At 36.8% G+C, this 13,574-nt stretch overlaps 1 protein-coding gene across 6 annotated transcripts in view; it reads right to left on the minus strand.

Annotated features, from left to right (window-relative positions):
* Positions 1-13,574, minus strand: part of LOC150079291 (intermembrane lipid transfer protein VPS13D-like) — a 1,618,665-nt gene that overhangs the window by 783,227 nt on the left and 821,864 nt on the right. For all 6 annotated transcript variants that reach the window (XM_090383928.1, XM_090383929.1, XM_090383926.1 and 3 more), the window contains one exon: positions 10,293-10,468. In XM_090383928.1, coding sequence (XP_090240054.1) covers positions 10,293-10,468 — 176 coding nt within the window. The remainder of the gene's footprint in view (positions 1-10,292; positions 10,469-13,574) is intronic.

A 13,574-nucleotide genomic window follows, 5' to 3' on the forward strand; every position in this document is an offset into this window, starting at 1 on the left:
CAGCACTCAAAGTGTGGCTTCACCATTGCCTTACACAAAGGTGTAATCACCTCCTTGTCTCTGCTAGCAAAATTCAAATATATCATTGACAAAACTCCATGACTTGCTCTGGCAGCATGTCTGCACTGCTCAGACAACTTCAAATCCAACTGCACAATTGCCCCAGGTCTTTTTCATTCTCCACCTCATTGAGTGTAGTACCACACAGTTGATATGTTTCTCTTTGGTTACTGATACCCATATGCAGTACTTTGCATTTGTCAATAGTAAACTGCAGTTGCCACTTCTCAGCCTATGTACCTAACTTTTCTAGATCCTGTTGCAGTAGCATACTGCCTTTACTGTCATTAACAACCCTGCCAACCTTTTTGTCATCTGCAAACTTGGACACTAAGCCTGATATAATTTCATCGATATCATTGTCGATGTCATTTGGTATATTATCGATGTCTTTGGTGCTGGGCCAAATAACTTTGGCCCAGCAACAAACCCCGAGGGGACCCCACTAATAACATTATTCCATGTAGAGCAGTGCCCATTTATTGCCAATCTCTGCCGTCTCCCATTCAATCATCCCTTTATACATTGAGCAATTTGCCCTTAATGCCATACCACTCCAATTTGTATAGCATTATCAAAAGCATTATCAACATGTGCAGCAGTATCAAAAGCTTTCCTGAAATCCAAGTATATGATATCAAAATTACTTTTTTGTATCCAGTTCCTTGGTGACCACATTGTAGTATCCAAAAAATTAATCAGAAAAGAATTCCCCTTAACAAACCCATGCTGTGTCTGAACTAGTACTGCATTCTTGTCCAGGTGATCCTGCATCACTTCTTTAACCAGTGACTCCATTATTTTCCACGGACCTGAAGTTAAACTAACAGGTCTATAATCATTTGCGTCACCCTTTGAACCGCTTTGTGAATTGGGGATACATTTGCACAACTCCAGTCCATGGGGACCTACCCTGAATCTGTGGATGCACTCAGAATTATGTCTACAGGTTTGCATATTTCCCTTGCTGTCTCCTTCAGTGTGAATTTTCACTATAAATATAAATTATCAAGTGACATACAAGACTATGGTAGACATAAGCTAGCCTGTAATCAAGTCACAAAGAGAGTTTAAGTAAGTGATTGGAGATGAAAAATTTTTGGCAAAGGATACAAAGAAAAACAGCAAAGACTTCTTTACACATGTAAACTCTAGAAGGAAGGGGACGAATCAGATTGGCCAACTTAATATCGATGGTATGATTGTTGATGATCCTGCTGAGGAAGTAGACAAACTGAATGAGTATTTTGCATCTATATTTTCACACATGAGAAAGTCTTTAAAGGAGTGGAAGCCAGAAGCTTATCACTTTCTAACAGGGAGCTAAATGATTTTGAAATAACTGAGAGCAAAATGGGGGAAAATTGTTGAAGTTGAACATATGAAAGGCAACTGGGGTTGATGGGATTTATCCAGTTATAATAAAAAAAGAGAGCAAAGGAGGTCTCCATGGACTGGACATGAGGAAATGCATCCACAATTCACAAAGGGGATCAAACAGTGCCACAAGTAACTACAGACCTGTTAACTTAACTTCTGTTCGAGAGAAAACAATGGAATCAATGGTTAGAGAAGCATTTCAAGTTCACTTATTCAAGACTTACGTTCACTTATTCAGTTACAGTTTGGACAGAGCATGGGTTTGTCAAGGGGAAGTCTTGTCTGACAAATTTGATTGGATACTATGATGTGGTTGCAAAAGAACTGGATGAAAAAAAAAAATTTTGATATCATATACTTGGATTTTAGGAAAGCTTTTGAAACTGTTGCACATGGAGGTACAAATAGAAGCAGTATGGGATTAAGGGCAAGTTGATGCTATGGATAAAGGGATAGATGAGTGGGAGAAGACAGAGTGGTAATCATTGGACACTGCTCTTCGTGGAGTAATGTTATTAGTAGAGTTTCCCCAGGGTTCAGTGTTGACGCCCTTGTTTTCTGTATTTATCAATGATATTGATGAAGGTATATCAGCTTTAATGTCTAAGTTTGCAAATGATATGAAGGTTGGCAGGGCTGTTAATGAAAGCAATGACAGTACCCTACTGCAACAGATCTAGAAAAGTTGAGTAGAAGGGCTGAGAGGTGGCAACTGAAGTTTAACATTGAAGAATGTGAAGTAGTGCTTATGGGTAGCAGTAACTCCAGAGTAATGTACCAAATGTGTGGTACTACACTTATCATAATGGAGAATAAAAAAAGACATGGGGGGATGTAACAGTGCACAAAGATATGAAGTTTCCTGAGCAGTGCAGACAGGTTCAAGAGTAAATCATGGTGTCTTTTCAATGATATACAGGAATTTTGCTAGCAGGAATAAGGAGGTGATTGTTCCCTTGTATAAGGCAATAGTCAGGCCACACTTGAGTACTGCATACAGATCTGGAGGCCTTATTTTAGAAAGGATGTAGAGCTGCCGGAACAAGTACAAAGAAGGACGAGATTGGTGAATGGAACAAACATTTTCAGTTACCATAAAAGGCTTAAGTTCTGCAAATTGCAGCATCTGGAGACTAGGCACCTGCAAGGTGATCTAACTGAGGTGTATAAGGCCTTGAATGGTTTGAGCAAATCAATGCTGATGGGATTCCTCCTTGTGCTCAGATTACTCAACTGAGAGGACATAAATTCAAATTGAGAAAAGACAATTGTAGAATACATGTGAGGAAAATTGCCAGATGATTCTTCAATAGACCTCTTCAAAGAAATGCTTTATAAAGTAACTGGTATTCCTTCTTCCCTACCACTGAAAAACAAGAAAGAGGTGGGGTGGGGGGGAGATGACCCAGATATTTTAGAAATTTATAATAATGATGTATTACAATTCAATAAAAAAAATAATAATAACAAATCATGCTACCAAAACAATAATCCATCTGAACTAATACAGAATCCTAATGTTACTAAAATAGAAAACAGTTCTTTACATAACATGGAAAGCAAAAACCTCGCCAATCGATCAGAAGGATTCAGTCTTCCATTAATTAGAAATGTTTTGCTGGAAAACATTTGAAAGATATATTTCCTTTCTAATAGATAAGTATGTTGCAAAAGACAAACATTATTATGGCAAAAAAAGTCAGTTTTGCAGTTAAAATAGCAATATACACTATCCTACCAAAAGTCGGAAATTTGCAATTATGAAGAAATTTTCTACATAACTGTTTATAAAGTTTTCAGCTTGTTTTTTTTTTTTTTTTTTTTTAATGTAAAAATTTAATTTTTTTTTTTTCCCTTACAGTCAAAGTACAAAAGCCAATACAGCAGGACCCCGTTATAACGCGGTTCGCTTTACGCTGATTCGCTATAACGCTGTTCTTATATTATAACCCGTATCTGACTATAACACTGTCACGGATCACTATAACGCTCTTTTACAGATTACATTTTTGACATATTAACGAAATCGTTTCATTTGATGGAGTCGATAGCTTGAAAATGAATAGCAAAACAGCATTAAAACGTTTCCCACGCCGACTTGAGAAATTTTCCCACGCTCAGTAAAATTTTCTCGCACGCTAATTTAGTTTCAGTACAGTGACTTGTTACGTAGTTCCGCGATCAACATTTTAAAAAATGATCAAGTATATTGCTTGTAATATTTGCGTTATATGCATTTATCCATAGTCTAGTCATCACTCAGTAGAGCATTAGACATCGTGCGTAACGGAAAGTTTACTTGAACATTGTATCGTAATTAATTCAGCCAACGCAGTTACATTTTCGAAGAGCTAATAATGACTGATAGGAATGAAAAAGCAACAACGTCTGGGGGCAGTACGAAGACTATAAATGTAAGAAAAAGACTGAATTTGAAAAGTAAATTAGACGTTTTGAAGCGAATCGATTCCGGTCAACGACAAACAGATGTGTGCCATAATTTAGGACTTGCAACTTTAACTGTAAGAACAATTATAAAAAAAATAAAGAATTCATTTTTGCAGTGGGAAAGATAGCTGTTCCACTGCACGCAACTAGCACTAGGCCGGCTATTAGGATTGAAATGGAAAGACTTTAATTTTATTGAAGATAATATTCCAATGCAGAATTCAGTTAAGTTAAATATTAAAAAAAGAGAGAGAGAGAGAGAGATTAGTCAATATGATGATCTTTAGAAAACTCGCCTAAAAAAAAAAAAAAAAAAATGTGGAACCATTTAAAACTGGTAAGGGCTGGTTGAATAGATTTAAAATCCAGGGAGAAGCCGCAAGTGCAGATCAAGGAGCCGAAACTTTCAAAAAAGAACTTTTGTTAAAATTATTGAAGAGGGGTATTATGTGTTATACTTCTCAACAAGTTTTTAACATAGCTGAAGCAGGACTTTTGTGGAAACGAATGCCTAAAAGAAGTTTCATATTGAAAGAAGAAAAAAACATGCCAGGTTTCAAAGCGGTGAAGGATCGGTTGACTTTATTGTTGGTTGTAATGCTGCGGGGGATTTACAATTAATACCCCTTTTAGTTTATTTGGAAAAGGTCCAAAGTTCAACTCAAAATCCACACATTTTTCATGATTAAATTCATCAATTAAATTAAATTCATTATTTTAATTGGAATTTTAAATTTACTTTTGATACGCAAGTAGTTACCACATAATTATACGTATGCAATGCAGAATATTTTATATGTGCAAATATTTGAATATTAAATATTTTGCCCGACATTTGCGCATCTTTTCATTACTGTTTATTATTCATTAGGAAATATCCTATGGCACTGACCGCAGCTCATAAATACATATGTTACCTTATGGGAAAGCGGCGCTCGCTTAGCTCGGATTCACTTAGCGCTCTGTTTTTCCGGAACGGATGATCAGCGTTAAGCGGGGGTCACCTGTAGTATTTTTTTTTTTTTTTTTCTGGGTAACAAAAAAAGAAAGAAAGAAACAGTTGTTCCAATGATCAGCACTAAACGACCAAGATTTACATATTATGAAATTACAATTATGGTGAGGGGGAGGAGGTAGTCCTGTTGAAGCTTTCTGCCATTTTCAAGCACTTTAATATTTAATTCATGTTCAAGACAAACCTCATTTACCATGATTAGGAAATCTGAAGTAATGTAAAATTATCTATGAGAGAGAGAGACCCATAAAATGGGCATCCATGAGTTCAATGGAAAGTTTTCATGCAGCTCCCAACTATCAATAAACAGGCTGTCGTCAACATTTACAGCATATCTATCACCCATATTGTTATTGAACTGATGTTGTTGTTCTTTCTCTGAATACTGTCCATGAAGGTTCTTTATGCTTAGATACACCAAAATACCTATAAAATCATAAGGGTAGATCAAATCGTATGTGTATGTATATCTGTAAGTAAAATAATCTGCAACTAGTTTTTATTCTACTGCATCAGTTTTACTCTACTACATCGGTTTTGCTCTACTGCACACTAGTTTCTACTCTACTGCAAATTTATACCTGATAAAATAATAGGTATGGATTTCCCTAATGTTTGGCTTCCATTTTTTTGGGCTTAACAACTGCAGATTTCTGGCTGTGTGTAGTTTTTTAAGAGGCCATATTTACAGTAATAACACTTTCTTTAGTGTCTTTAAAAATAACATTCACAGGTTTTGGCCACCTTTAGAGACTTCGCGTGCAAGTGTGAACGTTGCCATTCCTCATGTACTCTCGCTAAAATTACAGTGGATATGCAGAATGTCTTTGTTATACTGTATATTGGAAATTTTTTTTTTGTATTACAATAAAATCTCAGAAAACACAAATTTTTATTTATTTATTTTTATTTTTTTTTTGAGCGAGAGCAAGCGAGAGAGCACGCATTAAATTCCTGATAGCTCAAAGGCCTTTTCTTTATGAGTTTCCATGTTACATATTTTATTGGAATGAGCAGAAGCCTGAATAACAAGATGCAGGATATTTCAGAGACTGCTGGGAGTCATTGCAATACAAGTAAACACATGGGTTGTGTTAGGGTAGCTAAGAATAGAAACAGGTTATGTATGCATACTTGCGTGTACACCAATGTTAGGAGTTTGGTAAATAAATTTGATGAATTTGAGGTATTGCTCAAGGCATCAAAGGCAGATATTGTTGGGATATCAGAGACATGGTGTCACACAGATATAAGGAATGCAGAACTGGAATTTGGGGAGTACAACATCTACAGAAAGGATAGGAAGGGAGGAGGGGTTATGCTATTAGTTAAGAAACAAAAAATTGAAGGAAGTGAAGCCAGTCGACATCGCTGGACAGTGCAGTGTCAAGTCATTTTGGTGTGACATAAGCATTGGGAGATCAAAATTGAGAGTAGGACTTTGCTATAGGCCTAATAACTCTGATGAATATAATAAGAAACTGTACAGGGAAATAGAGTGGGCCAGTACATCAGAGAATCTTATAATGGGGGATTTTAATTTCCCAGATAATGACTGGAATTTGGGTGCTGGTCACTCATACACTAGCAAGGCTTTTGTTGATTTATTGGATGATTGTTTTCTACATCAGCATGTTTGGGAGTCAGCTAAAGGGAGTAATACTCTTGATTTTATTATCAGTAGTGATTCTTCATGCATTAAGAATCTGCAGATAAAGGAACCACTAGGTGGCAGTGATCACAGTGTGCTGAAGTCGGATTTATTCAAAGAGGTAACTACCATCAGGGGTAAAGGGAAGGGTTATTACTTCCGTAAAGGCGACTACGATGGTCTGAGACAGTATTTAAATTCTATACAGTGGGACCAACTGATGATGTTGCCAACAGAAAACTCAAAATGGGAAGCATTCAAGGAACTAATCTTGGAAACTACTAGGCTTTACATACCAACTAAGAAATACTGTTCACGGTTTAGGCCTAACTGGATGTCAGATGAACTAATGAGACATATGACAGAGAAGAAAAATGCATGGGATACATATAAATTAAAACGTGACACAGAAGCCTATGATAGATACAAGTTGATCTGTAACAAAGTTACAAAGCAGGTTAGGCAGGCAAAGGTAGATTACATGAAATCCTTGGCAAGGGATGCAAAGAAAAACAGCAAAGAGTTCTTTACTTATGTAAACTCTAGAAGGAAGGGGATGAATCAGATTGGTCCACCTGATATCGATGGGTCAACTGTTGATGATCCTGCTCAGGTAGCTAACAAACTAAATGAATATTTTGCATCGACATTCACACATGAGGAGTTATTCAGCGAGGGGAATGCCAGAGGTGTATTCAACTCTAGCTGTAAGCTAGATAATCTTGTAATAACTGAGAGTAAACTGGAGGAGAAATTGTTGAAGGTAAACACAAGAAAAGCACCTGGAGTGGATGAGATCTATCCAGTTATATTAAAGGAGGCAGCAAAGGAAGTAAGCAAACCCTTAGCAATAATTTTGAGAGCTTCCTTGAACTCAGGGGAGGTATTCACAGACTGGAGATGTGCAAATGTGACCCCAATTCACAAAGGAGGATCAAAGGCTGACACAAGTAATTATAGACCTGTGAGTTTAACTTCTGTTCCAGCATCATCTAGACAAGACTTCAGGTATAGCTCGGACACAGCATGGTTTTGTTAAGGGAAAGTCTTGCCTGACCAATTTGATTGGATTGGATAATATGATGCAGTCACAAAAGAACTGGATGCAGAGAATAACTTTGATATTATACACTTGGATCTTAGCAAGGCTTTTGATACTGTTGCACATGGAAGACTGCTGCACAAATTGGAGCAGTGTGGCATTGGAGGCAAATTGCTGCTATGGATAAAGGGGTGGTTGAGGGGGAGAAGACAGAGAGTGGTAATCAATGGACACTGCTCATCGTGGATTAATGTTATTAGTGGAGTCCCTCAGGGTTCAGTGTTGGGTCCATTATTGTTTTCTGTATTTATAAATGATATTGATGATGGTATATCAAGCTTAATGTCCAAGTGTGCAGATGATACAAAGGTTGGCAGGGTTGACAAGGACACTACTGACACTATCCTTCAGCAACAGAATCCGGAAAGGTTGAGCAGATGGGCTGAGAGGTGGCAAATGAAGTTTAACATTGACAAATGTAAAGTACTACAAATGAGAAACAGCAACCCCAGAGCAATGTATCAACTCTGTGGTACTACACTGACAGGGGTAGAGATTGAAAAGGACCTGGGTATTTGTGCAGGCAGATATGAAGTTCTCTGAGTAGTGCAGACGGGCTGCAAGAGTAGCTCATGGTGTCTTGTCAATGATATACAAGAATTTTTCTAGCAGGGATAAGGAGGTGATTGTTCCCTTGTATAAGGCAATGGTCAGGCCACACCTAGAGTACTGTATACAGGTCAGGAGGCCTCATTTCAAGAAGGATGTAGAGCTGCTGGAACGAGTACAGAGAAGGGCAACAAGATTAGTGAATGGAACAAAAGGTTACTCTTACGAAGAAAGGCTTAAGTTTTGCAAATTACAGTGTCTGTAGACTAGGCGATGGCAAAGTGATCTGATAAAGGTGTATAAAGCCTTGAATGGTTTGAGCATGCTGAATGCTGATGGGATTCTTCCTCTTGCTCAGAATAATCACCTGAGAGAGCATAAATTCAAATTGAGGAAAGACAGATGTAGGATAGACGTGCAGAAATCTGCCTTTAGCCAGTGGGTAGTTGGTTGGTGGAACAGACTTCCATCCCTTGTCGTGGAAGTTGAGAGCCTAAATAAATTTAAGGCTCAGTTGGACAGGTATTTCGAGCGAACAGAGGGGTGAAGTGGAAGTGGGTTTTTTTTTTTTTTCTTTGGCTGATGCTGGATAAGCTTGCTTTCTTGCATTATATGCCACTGCTAATGCTAATATTTTATTTTGTTAAAATGACTAAGGACTTTAAATTTGGTATGTATTTATTCAAAAATAATTAACAGCTTGTTGACCTACACTGGACTGCAATGACTGGTTCAATTCATCACATCTTCCTACAAAAAAAAGTAGAGCTAGTAGTAGAGCTGTGCTCCATTTGTTTAAAGCATTCATGAACTCAACTAAGAGGGCCAACTTGAGCTCATCCTAATTCGAAAATCCAGTTCATCACAAAGATGTTCATTGAGGTTGAGACTAGAAGATACTTCAATGTTCTGATGTTATTCTCTTCATATCACAAATTCACAATCCTTTCTTTGTGACTGGATCATTGACAAGGAGGAATGTGCTTCCATGAAATTGCCATTTCATCACAGGGCACACAGATTGTCCAGAAAATTGTAAATTACCTACAAGTGGATCTATTTGAAACCACAAGAAATACCTCCTGGTCAAAACTATACAGTTAGCACAACATATCCATATAGTAGTAAAAGCATATTGCTTGACGTATCGCCACACAACACAAATAAAAACTTATACAAAGTCCATTTCACTGTGAATTTGTTATTGTTATCAAAAGCTTGAGAACTGCAGCTCTTCCATTAAAATTCGTGGAATTCATCTTTATATGGGTCATGGAAACCCTTACAGATTTGTCTGTGGCTGTTCACAGTCTACAGTTATGATTTGCTAGATTGTGATTACCAGACGAAGTAACCACTCATTTCAAGGTGCATCAGCTTCTGTCATTCAGTACTTTGTGCCTTGCTGATTGTTTCTTGTTCTCAGCATCATGTATGGGCTTCTGTTTCAACATGTTGCCAACTGCAGATTTCAAAATATTTAACTCCAGTGTGATAGCATAAAGAGACATTTTTACAAATAATCCAAAATCAGCTACTATCTCTGTCAGAAACCCTGTTAGAAATTTTCATGTGTTACTGTTTAGCATACACAATTGTAATGAATTCTGAAATAACTGTTGATGACCTTTATAGAATGACTATAAATTATTTCCATGGCATATTAAATATGCAGTAATATTGCATATTTAATATGCCATGTAAATTGTACATGGCATATAAAATATTGCATATTTTATATGCCACGTACAATTTCCAATAATCATGAATGTTTCATGACTTTGTAAAACAATACATCATGAAAACCCATGATTAAACTCCATAAAAGTCAAGCCATATACTTACAGACTTAAAACAATTCATCAGCAGCATGAATTTTTTTAATAGTAATTTTTAAAAAATAATATTTAATATTCTTTCCCTTTAAACAGTGCCATGTTGCTGCTGTTAAAATTATAGAAAACAACTTTTGCATTTATTATTCAGAGTTCATATATCAAAATAAATGTAATACTAGCAGTTTATTCAAAAAAGAAAAAATACTTTTGTATGAAAAGTATTTCTCCTTCATACCCTGATGCACATACATGTTTTTTTAGAGCAAATGATGGGAAAAGTAGTTCTAATTCTTGATCAACATTTTTAAGATCTGTGCTTGAGATATTGCAGGATGATGTCATCTTGCTGCAACGTGATGCTGAATATAGATCCATATCCAATAATTCAACATATATTACATCCAACAAGCAAGCATGCCTTTTATCTGCAAATGAAAAACAACCAAACAAAAATAATTAGGAAACAAGGCTGTTTTAAAACAAAATATTTATTAATAAAATGAAAAAGTTTAAATTTTTTTTTTAAAATCATCAATAAATTTATCAACCAAAACAGACATAAAAATAAGAAATCTATTTAATAAAAATATAATTTGGTAAAGCAAATACTATTTATAACACTGAATACAAAGCATTTGGCCTCAATTTATAATGTTAGTGTAATTTTTTAGCCTGAAATTTAAAAGTACAATTTTTTTTTTTAATGAAAACCCCAAACACGAGAGGTATTAGAAACTATAATACTTAGTACAGTGCTTGCATTGGAAATTGAGAAGACGAAAGAAGATATTTGTTGACACTGGACTTGAACTTCTGTAGATTGTAATTTTCAGGAAATACGTATGAAGGAAGGTTGTTCCAGAAAACAGCAGTTGAATGAATAAACGAGGAAGATGAAAAGTTGGTTCTGTGAGTTTGAAGTTGGACAGCAAATGGATGATGGCTGGTGGCAGCACGTGTTCGGACTGTTTTGAAAGAGAGAGTGGGAACTATAGAAGGCAATTCAGAAGAACAGGGCCATGGGAGTATCTGTAGAAATGGAATTTTTGGGAGTATTCTTTCTTTGGCGAGCCTGTAAAGGGGAATTTTTTTATTAGCTTTGCTTTGTTTGCTGGCATAATTAGAATTTACTGAAGCGGGATTATTCCCTGCGGGCTGGTTAAAGAGAGGTGGGGGATTTGGGGGAGGGAAATAATTTTTTTTTTTTTTTTATCATTATTATTATTTTTATTTATTTTTTTTTTTATTATTATTATTTATTTTTTTATTATTATTATTATTTTTTTGCTCCTAGGTTTGGGCAGCCTAGAAGCAGGAGATGCTGGCACCCATCAGACTTGCACAACTGCTGGTGGGTGCAAGATTTCTGTGTTACTTACACAGACAGTATAGTAGACCCATGTGCGAAGACGGACACCGGGATGTGGTTGCCTGTGTTGCCTGCTTCCTGGTGGATAAGTGGTCTGCCTACTGTTTTTTATATATATTCCATTTGGATACATGAATATAGGTGGAGATGGACATCAGTCTGGGTGCGACCAGAGACAGTTATACATAAACAGAAACTAAACTGAACTGTAAAAAAGGAATGCAGCATAAACAGTACGTCTAAGAGACAGGGAGTGGAGAGAGAGAGAGAGAGAGAGAGAGAGACACTCTGTTAGACATGAATCATTAATTAACCTAAATGCCCTCTTCTGAATGGAATCTAGAAGCCTGAGAGAAGTTTTGGAGACATCTGCCCCAGATGTGGGAACAATATTCCATGGTAGAGTGGATTTGTGATTGGTACAGAGTGAACAGCTGTTTGGAAGAAAAGTAATGCCAAGAGCGAAAGAGAAAACCAAGTTTTTTTGATGCAGAAGAAGCAATATTTGTAATGTGCTTGTGCACAGAGAAATTAGAAGTCAGAGTAATCCTCAAAAGATATAAATCTTCTTACCTAGAAATTGGAGTGTCACCAGAGATACACATAGGAGCAGAAGATTAGATTATATTAGATTATGATTTTATTGGCGCATTAGCATCTAAGGCTATTATGCACCAGAAGGAGCAGACAAATCCATTTTGTGAGATAGTAATAGAGGCTTGTGATGCAAGAAAGCAGCTGTATGAGCTTATGTAGCATCAGCCAAAAAAAAAAAAAAAAAATTTCACACAACCATTCCTTCGAAAAGATTGTTCCAGTAATTACCCATCTGCTGGCTAAAGCCAAATTCCCACACATCTGTAACTGTCTTTCCTCAATTTGAATTTATGTCCCCTTAGGTTCATAATCTGAGCAAATGGAATAATCCCATCAGAATTCAGAGTACTCGACCCATTCAAGGCCTTATACACTTTAATCAGATCTTGCAGGTGCCTAGTCTCTAGCTGCTGAAATTTGCAGAACTTAAGCCTCTCTTGGTAACAGGATCCCTTCATTCCCCTCACCAATCTTGTTGCCATTCTCTGTACATGCTCAAGCAAATCTACATCCTTCCTAAAATGAGGCCTCCAGACCAGTATGCAGAACTCAAGCCGTGGTCTGACCATTGCATTATACAAAGGGATAATCAACTCCTTTTCCCTGCTAGCAAAATTCCTGCATATCACTGCCAAGATCCCATGACCTGCTCTTCCAACCTGTCTGCATTGCTCAGAAAACTTCACATCGTACTACACAATTGCTCCCATGTCTTTTTCATTTTCTACCACCCTAAGTGTAGTACCACACAGTTGGTGCATTCCTCTGGGGTTACTTCTGCACATATACAGTACTTTAAATTTGTAAATTTTAATCTTCCGTTGCCACTTCTCAGCTCATCTTCCCAAATTTTCTAGATCCTGTTGCAGTAGCACACTGCCATTAACAACCCTGCTAACATTTGTATCATCTGCAAACTTCAACACTAAGCCTAATATAACTTCATCAATATCATTGATAAATATACAAAAGAACAGTGGGCCCAACATCAAACCCAATGGGACTCCACTAATAACATTAGTCCACGAAGAGCAGCGTCCATTGATTACCACCCTCTGTCTTTTCCTACTCAACCACCCTTTATATTCTGGCAACTTACCCTTAATACCATTCTCCGCCAATTTGTACAATAGTCTTTCATGCGCAACAGTCAAAAGCTTTCCTGAAATCAAAGTACTGTATATTATATCAAAATTATTTTTTGCATCCAGTTCCTTTGTAACCACTTCATTGTATCCAATCAAATTTGTCAGACAAGACTTTCCCTTAACATTAAATGTTAACAAATCCAAGCTGTGTCTGAATTATTGCTGCAGTCTTGACTAGATAATCCTGCAATGCATCTTTAACCAGATATAAGACATATAAGATAGAAGAGATCAAAGACAGGACTGAGTTTTAGAAGGATTGAAATCAACTAAGTAGTCTTTGCTCCACTGGAGAATTACCTGGAGGCAATTTAAGGAACCGATAGCAGATATACGAGAAGCTGAAGCTGATTGAGCATGACAAGGTTTCTCAAACTGGAAAGTGAAAGGTAATGTGATATCATCAGCAAAACTATG

Source organism: Mastigoproctus giganteus, chromosome 10 (genome assembly GCF_048544385.1).
Source record: "Mastigoproctus giganteus isolate SK-2022 chromosome 10, ASM4854438v1, whole genome shotgun sequence".
Lineage (NCBI taxonomy): Eukaryota > Metazoa > Arthropoda > Arachnida > Uropygi > Thelyphonidae > Mastigoproctus > Mastigoproctus giganteus.